The sequence below is a fragment of the Lichenostomus cassidix genome, chromosome 6, assembly GCF_008360975.1.
Source record: "Lichenostomus cassidix isolate B80296 chromosome 6, HeHo_3.0, whole genome shotgun sequence".
Classification (NCBI taxonomy): domain Eukaryota; kingdom Metazoa; phylum Chordata; class Aves; order Passeriformes; family Meliphagidae; genus Lichenostomus; species Lichenostomus cassidix.
In genome coordinates, this window is record NC_139487.1 from 32,588,353 (window position 1) to 32,613,369 (window position 25,017).

General features: G+C 45.9%; 1 protein-coding gene across 5 annotated transcripts; it reads left to right on the forward strand.

Annotated features, from left to right (window-relative positions):
- Window positions 1–24,924, forward strand: OIT3 (oncoprotein induced transcript 3). 5 transcript variants are annotated; one of them, XM_085064400.1, is made up of 10 exons: window positions 1–128; window positions 7,963–8,337; window positions 8,758–8,868; window positions 11,656–11,778; window positions 14,552–14,674; window positions 18,206–18,366; window positions 18,904–19,319; window positions 22,868–22,967; window positions 23,502–23,556; window positions 24,316–24,924. In XM_085064400.1, the coding sequence occupies exons 2-10, from the start codon at window positions 8,094–8,096 to the stop codon at window positions 24,438–24,440; spliced, it is 1,458 nt and encodes a 485-aa protein (XP_084920526.1). In that variant the 5' UTR covers window positions 1–128; window positions 7,963–8,093; the 3' UTR covers window positions 24,441–24,924. The 5 variants fall into 5 exon arrangements, with proteins under 5 accessions (XP_084920526.1, XP_084920527.1, XP_084920525.1 ...); XM_085064401.1 differs by having other exon boundaries at window positions 1–81; XM_085064399.1 differs by having other exon boundaries at window positions 3–134.
- The last annotated feature ends 93 nt before the right edge of the window (window positions 24,925–25,017 follow it).

Sequence of the window (25,017 nt, forward strand, 5' to 3'; positions counted from 1 at the left end):
GTTGTGTCATCTTGACTGACCTTACCTCACTGGGGCCGTGGTGATGCAGATAATAGCTTTCCTGAAGAAGCCTGGATGGAGGTCTGGCTGCCTAACACAGGGATCTCGGGAGCAGTTCAGGTGGTGAGGTAGAGGTAGATACTTGGTCTAGCAAAGATCTGCCTTTGTTAGGCCAGCATAGTAATAGGATAAGAATATATATGGGCAGGTAATGCTCAGCTATCTAAAAGAGGTACCTATGGTGTCAGTATATTTCTGTATTACATTCAAGTGCTATTTTGGAGAAAAACTGAAGTTTTAGGCTTCAGTTCCTTTCTTTTTGGGCCCTTGAATGGTTTGATTTGCCATGGTGACATATGATTTGTTCATTAACTTTGGTTATCAGCAGAGTATGCTTTGTCCTAACTTTATGGGTTATTAGGATGAGACATTTGGTGAAGGTTTCTATTGGGCCCATGAACTGAATAAAAAAAAAATTACCATCCATGATTATCTAGTTTTTGAAACAGTCAGCTCTTGTCTTTTTTAAAGCTGGAGGGCAGCAGCTGGAAGCTCTTTGTTGTCACCTACCTTTAATCACTATGAACAGACCTTCTTCCTCCAAGCAGCCCTTAGTCTGCTGCTGTCCCCAGATGAGCTGTTGCTACCGTTAGGTGAATTGTTAGGCTTAGTTACATAAGAATTTGGCCATTTTGGCATCCAGGAGAACGGGAGACTTCATGACATCTTAGCACCACAATCTCTATTTTGAAAGCAAGAAGATGCTGTTGTAAAACTGCTCCTGCACATGCTTGAATGTTGTTCTAGAGACAATGTGGGTAAAGAAAGTAAGAAAAGTGTCTACAATTGTGCCCTGAAATCCACAAGCCTCCCACTCCAGTCTCAGTGCCGTGGAATGCTAACACTGAAGGGAAGGGTGGGGTTTGTTTGCTCTCCTGACCCACACTGTTGTATCTCAACATCAACATACTCCTGCAGAAGCTATTTCCCGTTTGGGAGCCAGGCAGGTAATAGGGTTCTGTTCCCCTGGCAGCACTTGAAGAGCAGGCAGTGCTGCCTGAATCTTAATGTACCACTGCACTCCTCAGCCCTGGTGAGGGATAAGCAGCAGGGTGCATTGCAGTGCTCAGGTGCTGCTTTTTTGACCAATTTTGGTAATCTTTTGATTAACCTCTCCTGTGAGAGAGCTTTCAAAAAAATGTATTTCAAATAAATATGTGACCAGTTCAAAGTTTCCTAGAGAGTGGCATTAAGTTCCCTTTGCCACACCTGTGAGGCACTACCTTGCAGGCCCCTCTAGGGAAGGTGTTCTTGGCTCCTTTTTCCTGAAGAGCAAAGAAGAAACCTTTCTTTCCCCCTATAATGCTTCCTGCCTGGCAGGCAGCAATGATGACCCCCTGGCTGGAAGTTCTTATGCTTCCATATTGGTTCTAAGAGGGTTTGTGTGATGCTCTGGAGCTGCTGTTGGCTGTCAGACCATGGCACTGAGCCAGCCAAGTGAAGCTGGCCAAGCTGCTGTGTCTTTGAGCCAGTGGACCAATTTCTTTGATATCCCCTGGGGTTTTTGTGTGTGGAGTTATAAATGCAAGCTTCTTTCCTCTGTGCTCCATAGTATGGCTCATTTTCACAGAGAAAGGAGATTTTAATATCTTAAGTATTCTTTGACCTATCCCAAGAGATTCTAATGACTTCCTTTTAAAGAACCCATCAGGCTTATTTCTAGACTGACATTAAAGGGGTGAAGAGTAAAATGCAGTAATGAAAGTTAGACTTGCAGTGTAGCTAAGCCCTGAAGTAGGAGAGAAGCTGCTCTTGCTGTCCTGCTGTGGCTTTGAGGGATTTTAAAAGATGAGTCCTCCTCCTCTTTCTGCCCCTGACTAGTTTTGTAGTTGTTGATGTGCTGTCTATGCTCTAATTCCTCTGTCTGGAAATGGAGGAGTGTGGAAAAGACGTTGGGTTCTGTAGAACCTGTGGAAAAACAAAATACCAAGTTCTGCATCACAGTGCTCCACTAAGGGAAATAACTGGTCCCTTTAACTAGGAGTGAGGTACTTGCCTGATTTTAATGAGTTCTTGATGTTTTACTTGCGTTGAGCTTGCTCATACTTCACTCAGTTTTTGTTCCCTCCCTGATCTCCACAGCCCTTCCCACTGGCACTGAGTCCTGGAACAAGTTGTTTACAGCAGCAAGGCCTATCTCAAAGTCCTTGACTTCTGTGCAATCCATCTCAGCTGCCTGTCAGGGCTTATTGTGAATCTACATCCTCCAATCAATCCCAGACAGGGATCCTGTCCTGTCTGCCGGGTTCTCCTCTCTTTCTGTGGCAGGAAGTGCTGATTAGCTCTTCCTCCTGCTCCTTCTAGGCAGGCTGCAGGTTCCTGCACCCAGAGCTTTCCAGCCCAGCCAATGCTTTGAAGAATTTGAGTTCCTTGTGTGAGAGTGGTAAAGCTCTCCAGCGATCTCTGGGAGGGGCAAGAAGTATGGTTGCCACCTGCAAAAATGAGCATTCTTTCTTGCATTAAGAACAGACATATATAGGCTTTTATAGCAAGTTTAGAAAATCCGTCTTGCGTACCAAAATAAAATCCCTCCCTGTTATTTTAATGTTGCCTTCCCTCTCTGTATCTTCTAAACAGTACTGGTGACTTCTTTTAAGTAGTAGTAACTCGAGCCTGATTCTTTTTGGGCTCATTAATATTTAGGGTGCAGATGTGGAGGTCAGGAACAACAGGTTTGGCTGGAGCATGCAGACCCTATGGCATCTGAAATGACCTGTTGGAATTGTGTCTCTTCCAGAGCATCTCTGTGCAGGCAGATTGTTTCTTTGGGATTTTTTCCCCTCCTTCTCCCTCAGGACTAACTGCTACAGCTCCTTGAGATTGTTTGGGGGGAATTGGAGCCATGAATATCACCCAAATTAACTTGCAAAGAAAAGTGAAAATGCTAATAGAAGAGTTGCCTCTGGTTCTTCTTCCCAAAAATGTTCAGAGATAGGACACTGTCTTTTCCAGCTCAAGACCACTCCCTTCAACTAGATGTTATGGTGATTTGGGATAGTATCATCTGTGGGAATGCTGGGGCTTTAATCCTGCTTTAATCCATTTTTGAGAGCTTGGTAGGGCCTGTAGGTGACACCTTTGAGACTCCAGTTTGCAATGCTGCAGTTCACTTCTCTGTGTTAATTGTCAGCTGTCAGTCACTTACATGTACATGTCAAAATGTTGTTCTAACAGACTCATGTAGCAACTACAAAACAAAAGCAGCTGGCGATGAGATGGTTCAGAGAGCTGTGCACACCTGTGACACAAACACAGCATTCCATTCAGGCTTGTCAGTTTTATTTACCTGGGATCATAAGTATGAATCAGCCTCTCAATGAAAATGGCAAAATAGAAATTCCGGTGGCTTGCTGTATTATTCTCTGTTCAATTTTAGTTTCTCGTCTGGGAATTCACATAATCACCTCCTGAGGGTTATCTGCCTTGATAGCTTTGTGTAGTGAATCTCTTCTCCTTTCCTGTTGTTGGAAAAACCTTTCTGGTGCTGCACAGCTGTCAGCACAATAGATCCACAAGAATTTTATTTTATTTTTGTCTCATGGGAGCAATAACAGCTATTTATTTTGAGGTTTCTTGTTGTTCCCTAGAGTCATTCACCACTGAAAAAAGACTCCTGTGCTGGGGTGGAGCAGAGCAGCATATTGTACTTCACTGCCAGGGACACACCCAGATAGGCCATTGAGAATTTTCTGTAATGTACAGTCCCTACAACACAGACAAGCAACCAACTCCACGTCTTGTGCAAACTCAACATGTGAATAATGGAGCCACTTTTTTTCCTGCTGGGATTAGAAGCTTGATGTCATTTCTTAGGCCAGTCTGCTGCAGAAATGCAGGATGCAAAGGGAACGGGGAAATGCCCACACTTGCCTTGTGTGATTACTGTAGGCTTAGCTGCACCCTTTGCTGATGGAGAGCTCTTACAGTAAGAGCTGGTGGGGTGAGAGGGATGAACCCTTTCTGGGTTTGCTGTAGCAGAGAACAGATTTCAGTTGCTGCATCTAGAGCTTGTGGTTGTCACCTGCAACTCAGCTGAGTTTGGTTTGAACTGCTCAGGAGAGGTTTTCAGTTAATTGATTTTGCATCAAAATTAATTCCATAACATTGGGTTTTGTTTGTTTTTTAAAGACAGGAGATTGTAAGACTACTGCAGAAAAGTGTCTTTGCCTGCCTTGTTTGATAATCTTGCTGCAATGGTCAGGTTGTGTGATCAGGAGTGGAAAGGGCCTTTGTGAAGCCTAGGAACAGCTGATTTTCCTGTGGGACACCAGCCTCTCAGTTTGACTGATGCTCCCATTGTAGCTCTGCTCCAAGCACTCCTCTGCAATCTCTGTCTGGAAGGATCAGTCCTGCTCCTTTGGCTGCTATTTCCTGCAGTTAAGGCTCCTTAGCCTGTGTTTGCTGCCTGGAGGGAGCTGTGGAGTATGACTTGTGGAAGGAGCAGAGATAACAAGCACCCATCTGTTCTTTTCCATCCCTTCGGGATGTCCGGGTGTCCCTGGTTAGAATTCTTCTCTGGATAAGATAGCAGAGTTGTCACTGTGGGGCAGTCAGGGCAGAAAACAATAGCAGGTTAAGTCCAAAAAACAAGATTGATCAGTAAGTGCATGTCTGCTGTCAGTAAGGGGCAGAGCTGCTCTGGGGAGGTCAAGGCTGGAGTTGTACCCCACATCCCTTTGGCTTTTTCCTCTGATAAACTTGAGAAGAGCAATCACACTTGCTCCTCTGGAAGCCTGGAGTCAGAAGCTCCACTGAGAGGAAGGCTGCAAGAGCCACAGCCTGTACAAAGGCTTTCAAGCCTCTGTCCCTTGAGTGGTGGCTCTTCCTCAGCTGAGTGGGATGTTCCAGTACTTGCTTTTCTGTATCTACTTTGTCATCCAGCTCCAGGCAGTGTCTTCAATGCGTGAGTAAAGAGGCTTTGCCTTATTTCTGTTTGCCATTTCTAAGGTTCAAACTGAGCCTTTGTATTCTTAGGTGAAAGGCTGGAAGGTGGGAGAAATGTCCTTTCTCTTTGAAGGTGATGTGAAATTCTTTCCAGTTGGAAAGATCCTTCTGTTAGAGTGTGAAGTCTCCCATATTAGGAGAATCTTTGTTGCCGAGGCACTGTGGGACTTTCCTCTGCCTTTGGAGGGCAGGCTCTGTGAGTTGATGTTATGCTACCTTTTCACCTGCTTCTTTGACAAATCTGAACTGAATTTAGTGTTATAATGCAGTGCTGCTCACTCTATTGCTTAGTTGTGTTGGAGCAGAGACCTCCAGTTATACAATGCACCCAGGATTAATCTCTGAAGAATGGGGGGCTCACCAATGCTTGCTGGAGCCTGATTTGTCACCAAGTGTATCTGCTACCATGTCAGCCAGAGAACTAATGATATCAAGATTACAAATGGAAAAGCTCTGCTTCATAGCTAATGCTTGTCAGGCTGAATTGCTCAGGCCGTGCAAGAAGCATTGGGGAGGGAAAAAAATTGAGCCAAGAAAAATGAAGAGGGAACTGGAGACAGTTATTCATCTTGTGCAAACCCCCAAGCCTGTTGTTTGGGGAGAAAAGATGGGAGGCTGATTAGTTACTTCTCTATTTTTGTGGAGTATTTTTTCTTATAACTGAAATTAATTCAATTAATTAAACTGAAAAAACTGTGCTGCCAAAGACTGCTTGGTGTCTGCAGGGAGGCTGGCATGGGGCAGCACTGGCAGTCTGAAGGTGGCTGTGAGGATCTGCAGTGCTCCAAAGAGCACTGTCTGCTTTTTCTGCTTGTTTGCCTCCCCCTCAGTCCTGCCAGAAGCTCTCAGGGAATGAAAGATGTGAGGGAATGCTACCTCAATTCCCCTGACGTGCCTTCTTCCAGCTCCCTCTGAGGTGCTGCATGTTCATCTCAGTAAATTTCGTCTTTAAATTATCTCCTGGATGTTTAGGAGACAATGTAATCTCCCAAAATGAGCATTCCCAGAGTCTGTCTACAAAAGATATTTCATAATTACATGAAAGCTAATGAGAGTGTTGGTATTTTTAGTGCTGCCCAGCTGGGAAGCTGACAGGGCATTCCCGCTTCACCTCGTTTGGCTTTTAACAACTTGAAAACCTTTTAATCTTAGTCAGTGACTCACCCCAAGGCCACACCAAATCCTCTGGTGGGAACCAAGGGAATTACACTGAGGGAAGCCCGGAGGAAGCTCTGTTCAGGACCTATCTTACCCTTTTGGGAGAAGTCACACCAGCTTTTGGAGGATGGGATTTACAGTGCTGCTGCTGTCTGTGGGTAAAGGCAGGCAAGCTGAGGCAGGTGAAAAAGAGAGCTCATGAGGGATTGCCTGGTGAATCCCATCAGAGATTCCCTGCTGCATTCCCTCTCTGCTGCTCAGGAGAACTGGGCTGGCTGTGGTGGCAGTGAATCAGCTCCTCTACATATTTTTGAATCGTGGCACTAGAGATTCCTTCATAACCCAGATCCACGCTCCCTGTGCCAGCTCTGCAGCACTCCTGACTCTGGCAGCTGCTCCTGCCTGTTATGCTGGATTTGAGACCAAACAAAATGTGTCCATGGCTGAGGAAGGCATAAGAGATGTTATATTTGTGAGATATTTCTACGAGATAGCACGTCTGCAGGACAGATATTTACAGAGAACAGCTAAATAAGAGTGACTTGAAGTCCATTCTCTGAAGCACTTGTAGTTCCCACTTTAAAGTCAGTGAAACAAATCAAAATAATGAACCAGGATGATTTGTGTTTCTAATAAAAAGAGCACAGTACTCCTCCCTCACCCAAACTGCATCACTCTATTGTCGAAACAAAACAGCACAGCTTTAGAACTTCAAAAGAAATGTCCTGTGGAAAGTTGAGGCTGATGTATTTTATCAGAGTGATTGGTTTTATTAGCCTAATTTTAGGAAATGGTAATCAATTTTCCTTACTCAGGGCAGTATTAGCATTCCTTTTGCTTAATAGGGAATTGCTTGTCATGGATAAGTAGTGCTTAATCAGGTATTAAATGTAAGGGAAAATGGAACCTCTGCACTTTCAGTGAGGAAGCTGCCAAATCAGGGTTAATTAGAAGAAGACTGAAAATTTAATGAACACTTAAATTCTTCATTTATGTTCTCCCTATGGTACTCTCATGTTTTAATTATTTGCAGAAGGTTCAGAAAGGCCGCTGAAAAGGGACACATTCCTTGAGCACTGCATGAACAGACATGCCAGGAGGTCCATGTGTTTGTGTCTTGCCCCCACAAACACTTACTTCACTCACAAACAGCTGATCTCCTGTGCAGATGAAGAGGGTTTGTGGGCTTGCAAGGAACACTGCTGTGTAGAGGGTTGAATGCTTTGCTCCACAGAAGGTCCCAACTCAAACCTTCATGACCTCTAGGTTTTAAGATAATAAATAAAAAGGTTTGGCAGCTCATCTGTGAGGGCTGACACTGGCTGTGGATGGATTTTAAAAGAGGCTGCATGATCTGTTTGAGGTATAGTTCTTTGTTCTCAGGCAGTTGGCAGAGTTACCAGTGACTTCAGGAGGGGCTTGCAGGTGCTCAGTTAGTACTTGAAGAAAGGGTTATCGTCCAGATCTGGTATTCCCAGGGTGTATTTCCTATGGCAGAATCACTACCTGGACCTCAGATTTGCTTATATCTTGTTTTTTTCCCCTAGTCAGCTAAACAGTAAGTCAGCCTGTTGCATAATGTTGTAAGAGCTCTGTTAATTTACTTGTTCCTCCAAGACATTTAAGACGAGCTGTCAGAATTTTCCACAAGGCAACGAGTTTGCTGGTGTCACCTTTTCTCCCCAGGGATCTATGTCACAATGGTTTTGTTAAGTCAGGGATGGAGAAAAAAATGCTTTTGCAATTATCAGTCAACAAGTTGGTTTGATATCTACGAGCTGCTCTCTCTCTGTGTCGCAGCGCTGGACCCCTGCTCTGCCTACATCAGCCTGAACGAGCCCTGGAGGAACACGGACCACCAGATCAACGGCTCGCACGGGCAGCCCACGTGCGACAGCGGCATCGACGGGGAGTGGTACCGCTTCACGGGCATGGCCGGCGACGCCATGCCCACCTTCTGCATCCCCGAGAACCACTGCGGCACCCACGCGCCCATCTGGATGAACGGCAGCCACCCGCGGGACACCGACGGCATCGTGCGGCGCCAGGCCTGCGCCAGCTTCAGCGGCAACTGCTGCCTCTGGAACACCACCATCGAGGTCAAGGCCTGCCCGGGGGGGTACTACGTGTACCACCTCACCAAGCCCAGCGTCTGCTTCCACGCCTACTGTGGCCGTAAGTCACCGCTGAGTGTGCCTTTCTGACCCTCCTTCATCCCTGGGAGGCAGGAGAGGTGGTGCCGGGCTCCTGGCTTCTCCAGGTGCTGGCCTGTCCATGTAGGATCAGCGAGGCAGTTTCACCCACTTTGTTCTGCTAGAAGGATTTTTCCACAGCTGACCTGGCCACAGTGATTTAATGCTCCCTGTGGGCCTTGTGGTTTGTCTTGGCATGCTACCAAAGTCAAATTTGCATCTCTGACTGGCGGTAATTAAACTAGATTGTTTCTCAGCAGCTTCAGCAGTTTAGCTTTCCCAAAGTGGGATGGGTCTGTAACTGATGGACTGCACAGAGGGTGGGAAGCTGATGGGACAAATACTGGTTTTTTTTGTTACATACTCAATGCTTTGTGCTTACACTGTTCTTGTCATGCCCTAGATTTTTATGACATCTGTGATGTGGTGGATTGCCAGGGCTCCTGCCTGGACACCAATGACTGCACGTGTTCCCCAGGGACAACACTAGGACCTGATGGACAGACATGCCTTGGTAAGGGTGGAAATAAGCTGAGCATTTTTCCCCTTTGTTTCATTGTTTCATTGCTCATATCTCAATCTCTTGCCTTACAAAAAATGACGTATCCTGAGAGGAGTTCTCCCCTTTGCTGCCTAGAACAGGTCTATGATTCTGTAAATGGTTCCAAGATGTGACATCCCATGACTGCATCCATTCTGTGCCCTGTTGGAGCTCCATGTTTGAGGCTAGATTTGCTTTCTGCATGGTTCAGCTGCTAAAGGCAGCAGCTGCACTGTCAGTAGCAGAGCCTCTTTGCAAGATCATGGTGCAAGATCATGTGGTATCACTGTGGTACTCAGGAAATGCTGTGCAGTGTGACATTAGAGATTTCCTCTCACATGCTCTGTTGAGTATCCCTCCTCCAAAAAAAGTTTTGCTGGCTGCTGTAGGGCTGCACACTAAGTTCTGCCATACTTCCTGCCCTTTTGGGACATGGTCAAGGACCTGGGACTTGAGGAGAGCCAAAAGACAGCACAGCTGCTGTGGTTTTAGGCAGCATGACTAGGGGCTATTCAGGGAGCTGGCACTTGGTGGCAGAGAGCAGCATGGCCAGGAGGGAGATGAGAGCAGAGCTGGGAATCCCCATGAACTTTGGAGGAGAGGATGGTTGTGGAGTGTGTGTGGTGCTGGGAGAGAGCACCTGGACTGAGAGATCAGGAAAAAGATGGTCTGTGGGGTAAATCGAAGGGCTGGGAAGGGGTGGCTGTTGGGGAGCTTCAGAGCCACACTGATGGATAGGAAGAGGTAAGGGAGATGGAGGACAGGGTGTTTGGGGGAGGAGCAATCTCATCTCCGTGGCTTGGTTTGGTGGTGAAGCTGAAAGCAGAGTTGGTCCAGGAGGCTGTCTGTCAGGTCAGTCTGTTCCAGAGGGGCTACACCTGACAAAGCAGGTGTGGGTGGGTTCTTTCTTCACACTCTGTGTCTGAGCATCAGAGCAGGGGCCACAGTCATTCCAGTTTGTGGAGAGAGCAGCCTGGCCCTGCTGCAGAGTTGCTCACACTGATTCTGGGGAAGGCTTTTACTTAAGCAGCTCCACATCTCTGCAGCCAAGCAGCTGACTGAGCTCTCTTAGATAATTAAAAGCATTTATTGGCTGCTTCTGTGCAAGCCTTCCAGTCACAGAAGTGCCCTTGACAAGCACTCAGTGAATGTGTGGCAGGCTCAGAGGAAAGGATTTCCTGCAGCAGGGAGGCACATGGGAGTCCTGAGCCTGTCTGTGTGTGCTGCAGCTGCCTTCATCCCCCCACGAGCAGGATTTCTGCACTGCTGCTTGTCCTCGAGATTCCCAGATGGCACAACACCTCAGCTGTAATGATCATACTGGTTCACCTACCTGCAGTCTCTCTTGTGTGGCTCTGTTATCTTTCTAATGACTTTCTGTTGTGCTGAGTGGTTGTGCAATTACATCTCTGGGAGCAACTGTGCCCTCCTTAAACCAGATAAATCCTTCTTTGTCATTCCTAAATGGGGAATGTGCTTTCTTTCCCAGCTTCCCTGGAGAGGGAGGCTGAAGATGATGCAGTAATGCGGCAGAGAAGCTGTGGCTTTCCCATCTCTGGAAGTGTCCAAGGCCAGGTTGGATGAAGCTTGGAGCAAACTGGGATAGTGGAAAGTGTCCTTGCCCATGGCAGGAGGGTGGAACCGGATGGGCTTTAAGATCTTTTCCAGCCCAGAGCATTCTGTGAATGCTGAGCAGCTCTGTGAACCTCCCTGTGCTTCTCCTCAGCACATTACATGCTTTAAATCCCAGTGCAGAATGGCTGATCCTGAATTACATTTTCATTTAGGGGTTAGATGAGGTTTTAGACTTCCTGTCACACATCCACCAATTCAATGCATTGTCTTTGAATTCTTGAATACCTGGATCCATCCACTAAGCTGTGGTTAGAATCAGCTCAGCACTCTCCCAATCCAGTCTCAAGACAACCAGCCTGTGTCCCAGAAGTGCTGGTTGTCACTGGTGTGGAAGAGCAGGGACAGATCTGTGTGTGCTGTATAACTTGGAAGGACCAGTGAGGGGAATTTCTGGGCCCAGCTCTTGACTCAGACAAAAGCCCTAGGCCCTTCTAGCAACATCTCCATGCCTTTGCCAGTAGCCCTTTCCCTCTTCACCTTCTGTTTTTAAACAGCTTTAGTTTTATTTTTAGAAGGGAAAGCCTGCCACATGTGTGAAAAGCAGTGTCTGTGTGAGTCTCCTGGACATGCTTTCCTGCCTCCCAAAGTAGGGTACCAGCCAATTCTTTGGCTAAAAATACTCAATTCACATTGTTTGTGGAAGGAGACACCACCACCAGCTGCCAGCTGTGGGTACTGTGCATGTGTGGGGCCACTGATACCTGAGAGAGCTTGTCTCTGACCTGTCTCTTAAAATGCTACTTTTCTTTTTTCTTGTTTTTAGGCTTCTGACACCTACTAAATGCTAGCTTCTAAGCTGTTTTGATGAAATCCCATGTGAACTTGGATTGATAACTTCAGCATCCTGGCCTGCCTAAGAGTAATCATTCATTTTGTGGTGCAGTAAAAGCCACATCTGTCCCTTCCTCTCTGTTTGATTTGCTTTTTGCACACAGAGATTAAATCAGGTTGAGGAGTTAGAGCTTTGGAGAACAAAGTGCCTTTCAAAAAAAAAACAACCAGACACAGAGGAACTTTAGCCTTTAAATAAGAGTTAGGAGGAGTTTTCAGAGCTCTACCAAGAGATTCAAAAGCTACTGTTAGTGGGATTATTCCTTTAATTCCAGAGCTTTTTTTTTTTTTCAGATGAAAATGAGTGTGAGCAGAACAACGGAGGCTGCAGTGAGTTTTGTGTTAACCTGAAGAATTCCTTCCGCTGTGAGTGTGGAGTCGGGCGCACGCTGGGAAGCGATGGGAAAACCTGTGAAGGTGAGGCTTCAGCTACTACAGGCTGCTGGAAACTGTAAATCATTCCCTTGCTGCCCTGGCTCACTCTTGGCTCCTTGCACCTGGGATTAAATGTCACTCATATCACCTCTGCGCTCGCTAGAGAGGTTGATGCTAAAATATCCTTCAAAGAAAGCAGAGAGAAATCTCCTTGTTGTTCTCCCTGCCTCATCGTCCATTTCTGTTAGGATTTGCTTGTATTTGTCTCCACGGGGCAAAGACAGCAGTGGATCTGGAAGATTAGTTGTCCAGGCAGAACTAGTTATTGCTGCCTTTGCTGGGATTTGGCTCTGGAGATTTGTGTGGTAGTTTTGTGGGGGCATAACCCCACAAACCCAGCATAGCTGGGTTTTGGCAGCTCACATTAGGGATGGGGTAATGTCATGACATTAGACTAGAGCATGAGGATCACTTTAGCCTCCCAGGATAGAGATTGAGGAGAGGAGGGGATGCCAGTCTGTGGACAGAAACTAAATTTGGGATTAGGGCTGCATTTTGCTCTTTGCTGTTTGTGGGCTCTGCTGCATGCAGCTGCCACAGTTCCTTCCAACTGGTGGCACAGCCAGATAGAAAACCCTTGATAAATTTAGACTGGTGGCTTAAAGACCAAATTGTAGGTCTGATGTGTTGTCACTAACAATGTACAAACATCTCTGAGCAGAAATAGGCTAACCCATCAAAAATTGACTGTGCCTGATGTTTTCTGTGGTGTGAAAAAGCAATGTGTCCCCACACAGCAAAGCTGCTGTGTGGTGTTCACAGACACTGTGGGGCCTCAGACAAGAAAAACAACTTCGGCTGTGCATCACTTTCCAGTTACCCAAAAGAGCTAAATCTGCTCTCTGAGTTCTGCTAGTATGTCACTCATCCAGACAGTGACACTTCCCTGGGAAATGCTGCTGTGCAGAGTGCTCCTCAAGTACTTGTCAAGTTGTGTGGGGCCAAAACTGCTCTGTGGGTTTTGTCCCTGCCACATCCAGCTCTGAGCTGGTGAGGCATCACATAAATGAGCTGTGCAGTTTTTATTCCCGAGTGCTGCACTCTTCTGACAGGGCTGGAATAGGCTGGTTGGAAACTCGTTTGTTTCTGCCATTCCCCAAGTTGGCTTTTAGGGCCTTTGATTTATCATTTAATTTCCCTTCTGTAAGAAGGATGGTGCCTTTCATGAGTTTAACACTGCTGCTGGGGATTTTTACAATCTTGTTAGTGAGTTTTATTTCTGAAGATGTGCTCTCAGCCGTTAGAGAATGGGATGTGAGGTGTGAGCCACCTCACAGCTTGTTGCTAAAAAGAACAAATGCAAGAGATTTAGCTTCATTACGTGAGCTGGTGAAGCTGAGTAGAGTTTAAAGTATCTCAAAATTTACATTATGATGCTTTACCCATTTCTTTGACTCATATGGAGTGTTCAGGCTGTTATTTTCCATGCACTGTATAGGATTGAATATGGGATTTCCATTCTTTTCTTTACATTTCAGTGAAAACCACACAATCATTTCTGATGACTCAGGGCAGGCTCAGGGAGAAATATTCTGTATTTATTATTTGCTTATCTTATGTACTGTTATTTTACTGAGAACAGTAGTACTCATCTAGCATATTCATCCCAAGCAATGACGGTTATTTGAAAGAAAAACTCATGATCTTCTATTATTTTCTTTATAATAGGAAGCCAAAAGAACTGGAAATGGCCTTTCTTTCCTTAGATTTTCAGAATCTTCAGAATGTATCTGGATTACCTTTCAGAGCATCATCTAGCTGTGATGCTCTCTCTCCTCTGCACTTCAAAATGGGAGAAAATTAGGAAGTGAATCAACCTTACACCATGAACTTGTGCTGTTCCTGAGCCAACCTCAAAGCCTAAAATTCACAAGCTAGCAAAATTCCTGCTAAACAAACTCCCAGTAGAGTTGCATTGTCAGCCTCAAAGGGGTTGAAGGAATTTGGTACACCCACCTCCCTCACAGCTGGTAAACCCAGAGGGAATGAGCCCATCATCTTCTCTCCAGTGTTCCCTGCTGGGAATAGAAGCTGGCCACCTGTGGGGCTGTCCTTCCCCAAGGCAGCTCCCCTGCAAAGCTCAGGGCTTTCATTTTGCTGGTGATGAAGGGCATAAAGTGTAGAAGAGAGTTTTAAGAGGATTTTCTTCCCACATTTTGAAGTAAGAAATAACATAAAACTTTATTTTAAGAGAATATCTCAGGAAGTCTGTTTGCAAGGGCATGTAGAGACAGGACAAGGGGGAATGGTTTTAAACAGAGAGTAGGTTTAGATTGGATATTGATAGGAAATTCTTCCCTGTGAGGGTGGGCAGGCCCTGGCACAGGTTACCCAGAGAAGCTGTGGCTGCTCCTGGATCCCTGGAAGTGCCCAAGACCGGGTTGGATGGGGCTTGGAGCAACTTGGGTTAGTGGAAGGTGGCACCCATGGTAGGGGGTTGGAAAGATTGTCTTTAAGGTCCCTTCTGACCCAGGCCACTCTATAATTCTATGACTCTTAAAGTACCAAGCTGCAGATTGCCTATTTGGTATGTCAGCTATAGCATGGGATTTAATTTGCTAAGCTTTTCCACAGAATTCCTTGAAAAACCTCATGGTGAAACTACAAACACAGGAAATTGTACAATTAAAAAAGGGGTTTCCACCTCATTTTCTTGCAAGGAAGCTGTTGCCTTCGAGCTGTGTTGGTCAGACTGTTGATTGGTCAGGAGCACATTGGGACCAGCAGGATGTGTTGATTTTCCTTTCTCTCACAGAAATTGAAGGCTGTCACAATAACAATGGAGGCTGCAGCCATACCTGCATTGAAGTGGAAGACACCTATCAGTGTGAATGTCCCAGGGGACTCACTCTGTCAGAAGACAACCACACTTGCCAAGGTAGGTCAACAAAATCTCCCTGGCAGTCTCTGATGCCCAAAAATATGTCTGAAGGAACTTTTCTTCTTAGTTTTTCTGTCTTCTCTTAGCCTGTCTTTTCCAGATGGGTTAATGGAGCTTTGTTATTAATGACAGATGATCCAAAAGTGAGAGCCTGAAGATGTTGCTCTTCTATCCAGGCAGGAGAACAGCCACAGGGTGCATCTTTCATCACAGGTGGTTTTGGCAGTCTTCCCTTACAATTAATACTGCTTAACACCTCCCATTTTACTGCTCTGCTCTAGCTGTGTACACCTCTGATAAATTTATGCTGTTAGAACTGACATTTTCCATACTTCAAACTTCAAAATCTCAGCTAAAGTTGTCCAGTCCCTTCCAAGAACAGGGTTAAAGAGAGAGCCATGGTTTTTTCCAAATATGCCATTCCAGTGAGCATTCCTATGCCTTGAAGCAGGGCACTAGCTTTGATATTAGGTGCTCCTGCTGCCCCTTTGGAAAAGTGCCCAGGATAGCATCTAAAAATTGACTGTTGCTTCTGCTGTGTAGAGGTAAGGGCAGCGTTATCCTTGGAGAACCTTCCATCTGAACTTTCCACAGGGAGTCCTTCATGCTGAGTCACTCATGCCTATGGCATGCACATGAAATAAACAAGCTCCCTGGTTTTTGCAAAGATTTCTTTTGCAAATGTACCCAGGCTACCAGCAGTCTGGTGTTCCCTGGTGTGCTCAGAGAATCTCCTGCAGCCTGATGTGTTGCAGAATGCCCAGACATCAGCTGGAGGGGCAGGTCCAGGCTTTATGGTTGCCAAAAGGGCATGCATGCCTCAGAGAGGAAGCTGGAATGTTTCTGCTTGATGAAATTTCTGCTTTTTAAGCTGTTTAGAAATGCAGGGCTCCCAAGGGTGAGCACTGTACACTTGGGATCCAGCAGTGCTGGTGGGGAGGCAGAGGTGGGATTTCCAAGAGCTGTGATTACACTCACTGATTGAAGGTCTGATTGATGGATACAGGCCAGAACAGAGCGATGTTTTCCAGTCCTGGATCCCTGAGGCAACCCCAGCAGGGCTGGAAGTCCTGCATTTCCCAGCCAAGGTTTCTAGTGCTTGTGAGGCTGCTAATGAGAGCAGCACTGCTGGGAGCCAGGCTGGGGCTCAGGATGCAGCATCTCATAAAGTGGAATTGCCTGGTTTTTGCATTCATGAATTTATGTCCCCATGCCGTGGTCTGCAATTCTGAGCAGATATGGAACTGTACCACACAATTTTTTTTGACACCTAATCAGGTTTGTATTGGTTCAATTAACAGTGCAGGGCAGGCACAGTTGCCTGAAGCAATTGGATCTGCAACCTCTCTACCCTCCTCTGCACTGTCTCTACATTCAGAACAAACATTAATAACTTTCCACAGAAATCACAGTCTACAGGCTACAATTTTTCCACGAAGATACCAGCCAGCAAAATAATTGGAATTTTGCAGACCATCCTAGAATTTTGCAGCCCATCCTAGTAGCCCATCTCTTCCTGAGGAGTAGGGATGAAATGCTCTTCTCCCCCATCCCCTGCCCAAACTTTTTGTGCAGGGAAGCAGGGTTTATGTTTGTAGCAATGGGTCAGGGCTCCCCAGCACCAGAGAGCCTGTTCTGCTGAGCAGTCTGCAGGAAGATAATCTCTGCTCCAAGCAGCAGCACTTTGAAAGGCCAAGGAAGAAGCCAGGGGCTGGAATATGGTGCCAGTACCAACAGCAGACAGAGAAATGAGTGTTAGCACAGAAGCTTCCTCAGGGGTCAGGTATTGGTGCAAAGCAGAGTTTAAAGTGGAAATGAAGAGACTTTCCCAGTGCTCACAGGTGCTCTGCAGAGAATGAGAGGGAAGAACTAAAATGTTTGACTAGCACACACTGGGTGTTTTCCTAAATAGCCATGAGTTGGGTTGAGTCAGCAGGTTTCCTTCACTTGTTTCTGTGTCCAGGTGGTGTAGAGCACACAGACAGCTCCTGCACCTCCAGAGCACAGGGAAAATGGAGTGTTTTCTTTCTCCCACTTTGTGCCAGTCAAAGACATGTAGAAACAGAGAGATCCTGAAACAAATCAGCCCTGAACTTCAGAGAATTGCAGTTGGGATCCAAATCTCTTGCCCTGAATTTCACCTTTATAAAAGCAGTACATTTTCTTATTTATCAAGGAGTCGCTAGAGCAGCGAGTCTTTAAATCCAGATGGAGCCAATCAGATCTCCAAAGGATGTTCTTCTCTGTCTGCATTATGCTGTGTTCTCAAAGTCCCTTTGTCTGCTCCTGAGCTGTGCCATTTGACATGCTCAGTTATTCCCACTTGCCTTCTGCTGCCAGTGGAGGGAAAGTTATTTAAGCTTCTGTTCTGACCCAGCAATGTCATTATGGGAACATATTGCTTTGGGCATTCTGCATACATTTTAGCATATCACTTTGAAATTACCAACTTTTAATAAAAAAAATCCTCCCTGAAGATACTCAGAGGCTCTTGCAAATACCTTAGATGGGACAGGGAAATTTTTAAAGGGGAAAAAAAGGCCTGTTTTAGCAGTGTGCCTTATAGAAAATATTCAGAATTTTAAATTATATATTCATGATTGAAATTAATGGAAGGCAGATCATAGGAATGTCAAAGACTGAGACTGCAATTAATTTTGGAAAAAATATTGGGAAGCCAGTATATTTGCAAAAAGGTTTTGTCATGGGATTTTAAAATACAGTAAATGTAAATCCTGCAAAGAGTTTGTTTTTCTGGCTGAAACCAGAATATATGCCACCAGTATGTTTGTCCTGTCTCTAACTGAATAGACATGTATCATCTCAAGGAATATATATACAGCAATTACTTTTTTATTGAAGATTATTCTCTCTTCCTTCCTTTTTATTTTGTCCAAGCTCTGTTTTCTCCTACTTCTTATGTAATGAAATTTTAATTTACAAAAATTCACACGGAGGCCTGTATTAAAATTTAAGGGTTGGATTGAGCTAATTGGGTTTGTTTGTCAGAGCTGGGTTTATTGCTTATAAAAATATTATTATGGCACTTTGAGGTGCTTCCATTTTAGCTCGGTATCTATATGGAATTACTCTGCCTTGTTTCAATGTGCTCTGGGTTGGATGTAAAATCTGATTAAGGGTCTTAAAAAATGGCTTTGCCTGGGGTGTTGTGAATTTGATATCCATATGTGGCAAAGGCTCTTCCCAGGACATAACAGTAGAAGAGAGATCCATCAAATCTCTGCTGAGTATTAAGTAAAGCTGGAAAGCACAGCTAAGTTTCTGCTGCAAGTGCACTGATTGTCTTTGTTGTTTTCTGAGGCACTGCTGTGGCTGGAGAATTTGGGGCAGTGGCAGCTCTGGTTTGTGTTGTGTAGGTAGGAATGCAAGATGGGTTACATTAGTGTGGTAAGATCATAATCATAAATATTGTGTATGATTCCCCTTTCCCAACCCCCAGTAATAATTAGTATAGCCCTTCCCCAGCTTACTACTGGTAAACTGTTATTCTGGGGACTTCTCTTGCAGTTCCAGTGCTGTGCAAGTCCAGCTCTATTGAAGTGAACATCCCAAAGGACCTGGTTGGAGGCCTGGACCTTTCCCTCATCAACACTTCATGCAAAGGTGTCTCCAATGGCACTCATGTCAACATCCATTTCTCCTTGAAGTCCTGTGGTACTGTTGTAGATGTATGTATGCCTATTGTCCAGACTCTGGGATGTGGGGATTTGGCTGTGGCTTATTTTGGGAATAAAGTTGACTTAGCTGTACCCTCAGAGCTGTTTTGTGTGTTGCCATGCAGCTGCCCTCAGAGGAGAGTGTGGGCTGGCATCCCAAAGTCAGAGAGCTTGTTCCATCTCCCCTCCAGTGGTGTGTCTGACAGCAGGAGTGCTGCTTTCTGCTCACCTCCTGCTTCACACGGATAAAAGGCACAGGTGCCCTTACTCTTCACCCTCCTGCTGAGACAGATGCTGCTCTCCTGATAATGTTCCAAAGGTTAAAGTGGCACCTGGTCAGGACCCAGAGAGCTCATCTTAGCAGAGGGGGTAGCAGAAGTGCAGTGCATCGCAGCTGGGATCACACTGTGGCCCTTTGTTGGTCAGTGAGGATGAACATCATTCTGGTCGTGGGTGTAAATTCACAAGCTGGGCCTTCAGTGGCTACTATGTGTCTGATTGTCAGCTCAGAGAGGTCTTTCTCAATCATTTCCCCTTTCTTTGCTGCAGGTAATAAATGATAAAATCATTGCCACCAACCTGGTGACTGGCTTGCCCAAGCAGACCCCAGGGAGCAATGGGGACATCATTGTCCGCACCAGCAAGCTGCTGATCCCAGTGACCTGTGAGTTCCCACGCCGCTACACCATCTCCGAGGGTTACGTGCCCAACCTCAAAAACTCTCCCTTGGAAATCATGAGCCGCAACCAGGGCATCTTCCCCTTCACCCTGGAGATCTTCAAAGACAAAGACTTTGATGAGCCCTACAGGGGTGCTCTTCCCACCCTCAAGCTCCGCGACTCTCTGTACTTTGGGATTGAGCCCTTGGTGCACGTCAGTGGACTGGAGACACTGGTGGAGAGCTGCTTTGCCACTCCCACCTCAAAAATTGATGAGATCCTGAAGTACTACCTGATTCAAGATGGGTGAGTTCCCTGTTCCCTTTCTTGCTGGCAATTTAATGGGAATTGGCGGTGGGGATGGGTTGTCTGTGAGATGCAGGAAACATCCCTTCTCCACAGCAGCCTGTCTGCTGTGCCTGTAGCAATCACCAGCAGCCATCAAGCTGAAACCACCTGTCCCATTAAAAGTAATTGGGAGAAACAGTGGGAGGCAGTGAAAGAGGTTCCTGTGAGTGCAGCCTTTACAGGACATATTTCCCTGTCACTAGCCTTGTGGATAATTGAGTTGGCTCCTGTAGAAAAGATTCTCTTTCCTGATATCCTCTTTCTGCCAGCCACAGAGTGCCAAGCACTGTGCAGAACCCCCATGGCCGTGTGCTGCTGCCAGGCAGCTGCCACAGCAACTGGAGCAAGTTTCTTAATTTTCTCATAACAGCCTTATTACAGCATGAGCCAGAAGAATTCATTGCTAGTCCTGGTAGGAGTTCCAGGAGAAGCCCTTGCTTTGCTCTCCCTAATGCCAGTCAGTGCAGTAAGCTTAGGGTCTTTCAGTTTGGCGGTAATTTTTTGAGGTGTTTGGGGCTAGCGATCTTTTCAGGATAGGCTAAAAATAATTCTTTTCAGATCTGTGGGCACATTGCAGTGGTTTTTGCATCAGAGGTTTGGGGAGCCTTGCTGTGGGCTCAGCTGTGGCTCCTAAGATGATCCCTTGTTTTCAGACATTTCTTTGGGTGCTAAGATGACTGTGCCATGCTACAGCATTGCTGTGGAGTGCTTGCATCCAGCAGCTTAACCAGACAGCTCTGAGGAAATGTCACAGTTGTGAAGCAGTCTGCTGTCCTCTAGGGACAGAAATCCAGCCAAAGGAATATCTAAGACCATACCCAAGAGTTGTAGCCTGATAGTCAAAGCTTGTGTAAGTCCTGTATGTTGCCTGCCAGACCATTTAATGACAACAATTATGTCCTCAGCTGCCAGACTAAATCATCCACTGTTGCAGCTGCTGATGACAAGTTCTGTGTGGTTGTCTTGTAGCAAAAGGGTCCTGCCATGTGAAGTACCCAAAAATACTGTTTTAATTTTCTTCTGACAAAACGTTCAACATTAGTCTGCTCTCCCTTCATCCTGGACTGCAGTCCTTCTGTGCCCAACATTGCTGAGCTTTATGAGCAGATCTGTAATGGAAAAATTGATTTTTATCAACTCCTCGGCTTGACTGTTCCTGTGGACCCTTCACAGAGTCAAGGCTCCAAACATTCATTCATTTCTCCCCACGAGTGAAAATTATGGGATTCAAAACAGCAGCCAAAACCTGAGCTGGGTAGAGAAGGGAGAAGGCAGGAAATGTCATCTCTTGAATTCCCCCCAGCACAGGTTAGAGGATTTATGGCACCAGCAGTCCCTTGGTACCTGCAGAGGGCATTAAAACTTCACTGAAGGGAACAGTGGGCTGGAGCCTTGTCCAGCCACTCCACTCTGCAGCTGTCCCTGCAGGCCCCAGTGTCCTCAGTGTTCCCAGCGATCCAAAATTAAATTAGCTGGATACACTGCTAAGTTGTCTTTGCTCCAAACACTTCTGTAATAACCCAGTTTCCTTCTAGCAACCCAGCCCCAAAAGCCCATGGCAATAAAGATAGGATTTTAAAATCGGTTTATGCAGGATCAGACCTGCAGGAGTTAACTGCAGCTTCTAAAGGGAACACTGTTTAAATTTGAGGGGGTTTACCTTAGACTGAGGAATGGGAAAATTCCCTCTGCTGCTCTCTTCTCTGTTAATTCCCTGCCTTCTGAAAACAAAATGAAACAAAGGGATTGACCGATGGCTCATCTGATAAACGTTGAAGCTCTCTGGGGCATCTGGAGCAAGGTCATGTCACTGATGAGGTCAGGAGCTGTGATTCAGCAGAGCACAAGGTGGTTAAGGTAGTTCCATTGCAAAGCTTGTCTTGTTATGCCTCAGGCTGCCCCATTTGTTAGGCTGAGGTGGATATTTTATTGTTCAAGCCTTCCTTTTTACTTTGCAACCCCAAATAAGAAGGTCAGAGCATAGCTCCCATGGCACTGCTACTGTGCTCCCCAAACCTAACCACGTTATGCACAGGGTTAGGGTTATTTTCCCCATATCCTGACCAGGTTCACCCTTTTCCTTCCATGCCTGTCTCTTCTCACCTCTCCAAGATGGGGAGCATGGTCTCTGGGGGTGTCTTAGGAGAGTGGAATATGGTCTGGCCCCACAAATGCGAAAGGGCTTGTCCTTGTGACTCATGAGGTTTCTGAGCTGGTTTTGTCTATGTATCCCTGATTCCTTCATGGTTTTCTTCCATTTCCCCTCTCCCTAGCCCCAGTCCAGTAGGTTTCCTTCCACCAGTGTGGAGAACCTGTGGAGAACCTGGGATTTGGGAGTCAGTTTGAGCCAGTGTCCAATAATGATCACAAATGAGAACATGAGTTGACTTCATGGCCCTAAAGCTTGGCCAATCACCTATGAAAAGTCTTCCACTGTCATTCCTTACAATCAATGCCTACTTTAAAAAGGAATTTTAACAACATAGAGATCCCAAACATTCCAGTGAAGGCAGAGCTGCTCTTTTACAGCTGAACATGTTAAACATCAGCATTGCTGACAATGCCATGCACGTTTCTCATGTAAAGATGTGAGCTGAAGGTTGCTGCAAGAGCAGGACTTTGAGCTGTCACACCAGTACCTCTTGTCTCTTCCACCACTGCTTTGAGGTTTTTTTTAAATATCTTTCAAAGTCCACATTTTTGGAATTCACTTGTTAGAAAGGATGAGCTGCATTGCAATGCAATTTCACAGCAGCATCAGGGCCTCTCCAGATGCCCAAGGCTTTGCAATAATCGGCAGTAATTATTGAGCCACCATAAGTTTTTGTCTGTTAAACTCTAAACAGGCTGTAAGATAAATACACTGCACCTGGAATATAGCTTGTTATAAAAGCAGCTTATTTTCTTGTGATTCTGTAACCTCTCATATGATCACGTATTGCTAGTGATGGAAAAACTTAAATTATAAATTTTTGGTGTAGTGAATTTGAGCTGTTTGACCAAGACCAGCAGGAAGAAAAATGTAAATGATAGAAAGCAAAGTAAATCTGGATATTTGTTGTTTTCATCATCTGTCATATTTTTGTAATGTGGGTGCAGGCAGCTTCATTTTAAGCATAATTTATGTGCATATATGTGTGTATACAGTAATGCATACCACATTGTGTAGTGTATAACACTGCAGACTGTTGCACAGGAAGGTGAAATGAGGACAGACATGCCTGCAGCTTGCTGGCAGTCCTTCTCTGAGGGGACTGGGCCATGTCCTGCCAGCCCTCTGCTGCTGAGCTGCTCCTTGTCTGGAGATGCTATTAGCATTGCTGTTGTTTTTCCCCATCATTCCCAAATTTTCTCCTGTGGCCAAGGAGGAAGTAACAGAGATGGTAGCTGAGCCTGACAGCCAATCCCTCCTTTTCTTTCTCTGCTTAAATAGGCTGGAATGTCTTTTCTCTTTCTTTTTCCATTTCTGGGAAACCCATTAAAGCCTCTCCCTCTGCTCCCCTCAGCTGCGTTTCTGATGACTCCGTGAAGCAGTACACGTCAAAGGATCATCTTGCCAAGCATTTCCAGGTCCCTGTGTTCAAGTTTGTGGGCAAAGATAACAAGGTAAGCTCAAAACTGAACTCTTAGATACTTGATCAGCTCTGATGTGGCTGAGGAGCCTCAGCATCAAGTTGGCAAAGGGTATGGAATGGCTGGTGCTGCTGTGCCTGTTCTGGCAGTTGTATCTTTCAGGAGCCTGACACAGGTACTTCAGGAAAGATTGATAAAAACAACTAAAATTAAAATATGAAGGAGAGTTTTGGATCATCAATGCCACAGCAGTCCAAAATCCTTCTTGCTTCCAGAGTGGCCTTGGTGGACCCTTGTATGCTGGGTGAGAGAAGTGTTCTCAGTCACCAGGCACATTTTGCAGTGTCCTATCTTTAAAACAATGTAGTTTTTAGTTTGGGATCTCTTCAACCTTGTGTCTTCTCTAGCTCTTGTGAGTATAGATGGCAGGATTCCAGATACAAGGCCACCATACTGCTTAATTCAGTGTGAAATCAGGCTCTCTGGGGCAGAAGCTCTGTAGTGGGAGGACAGTTAAGGACAATGCCATTTTCCTAATGCAAATAGCTTTCCTTTTCTGTGCTGGAGGAAATTGGATCTTCCAGTCATTGTTATGCTCAGCCAATACTGCCTGTTCCAAAAGGTAGGAAGCTGCTGCTCCAGCTTCCAGAAAGCCTCAGTAGGGTTAAAGCAGATGAGATCTTCTAAAATTTAGAAATTTTCCCTGGCTGTCTGCCACTGCTGCCTCCAACCTGCATCCCCCCATCTTGAGTCAACAGATTCTGCTTCAAGCCTCTTCACTGACCAAAGCTTTGTGCCTGCTGCTTGCAGAGATCTTGCTGGCTTCTTCTTGGCATTTACAGGGCAGGGAGCAGCAATCATGTCACTGCCTTTGCTGTGCAGAAAAAAAGGCTCCTTGCCCTTTTGCATTCTCCTTCTTCCCTCAACTTACCCCCTCATCACCCTGCATTTTCCTCCTTATTTCCCTCGGTTTCCTGGCTTTGTTTTCCCAGCTCACTTCAAATTCTCTTGCGTGTCTCCATCAGTCCTTGCAAGGCTTGACGCATTCTTGATGTGCAGCTTGACGCATTCTTGATGTGCAGCTCCTACCAGTCCATGCCAGCTCTTCCAAGCTGATTCCTGGCATTTTCATCCCTTCCTCCGGAGGATCATTTCACGCCTTCCTATTCCCTGTCTCTCCACTCTTGGCTACCAGACAGACGCTGTGCTCTGAGGTCTCAGCCAGGCCCTCTGCAGAGGGCACATAAGGAAACAGATGGAGTGGCCAGTTTGGCTGTGGATGACAATGCTGGACAGTGTGGGAATGGGAACGCTGTGGCACTGGCTCTGGCAGCAGTGGTTCCCAGGGTGTGCACTGACCCTCGCGCTGTGTCTCTGGCAGGAGGTGTTCCTGCACTGCCGCATCCTGGTGTGCGGGGCGCTGGACGAGACCTCGCGCTGCGCCCAGGGCTGCCGGAGACGCGTGCGCAGGGCGGAGGAGGAGGAGGAATCTGCTCACATGGCTAACCACATCCTGACAGGAGGCCCCATCAGAATTGACTTTGACGACTGACATGCACCCTCTGGAACATCATCCTTTTGGCCTATCTTATCAATGCCTTCTGTCATGGTTGTTTGAGAAATGAGAGGTATTTGGTAAAGCCTCGCTTGAACCTCAGGACTCATTTCCCTAACCCTGTGGTGATTATTTGTGAAGTGTTTTGGGCAGCCCTCTGAGCACTACCCAGGCTGCAGAATGGTTTGGTTTTATCTGCCTTTCTCCCCAACAGCCCTTCTTGCCCCTGTTTCTTTTCAGGCCTGACGTGTTACCCAACTTTGTCTTTCCCTACATCTACTTACAGGCCCCAGGACTGTTTGTCCTCGTCTAAACAAATGTTATCTGAGCCCTTCTTGCATCAGACAGTGCAAATAGTATCGTAGCTGAGTGTGTTTGCTGTGAATGATGCTGAAGCTTTCAGATGACTATTAATAAAAACATGTATAAAATATATCTCATTATGTGTAAGTTCCTTGGAGCAATGCACTTGTCATTACAGGCAGCTGAAGCTCAGATCTATCACAGGCACATTTAAATGTTATTTTA

Coding starts and splice junctions, on each gene's coding strand:
- OIT3 (XM_085064396.1), top strand. CDS start 4,900: ATGTTCCAGTACTTGCTTTTCTGTATCTACTTTGTCATCCAGCTCCAG. Junction 19,320..22,867: donor TACTACCTGATTCAAGATGG/GTGAGTTCCCTG, acceptor TGCTCCCCTCAG/CTGCGTTTCTGATGACTCCG. Junction 23,557..24,315: donor AATACTGCCTGTTCCAAAAG/GTAGGAAGCTGC, acceptor TGTCTCTGGCAG/GAGGTGTTCCTGCACTGCCG.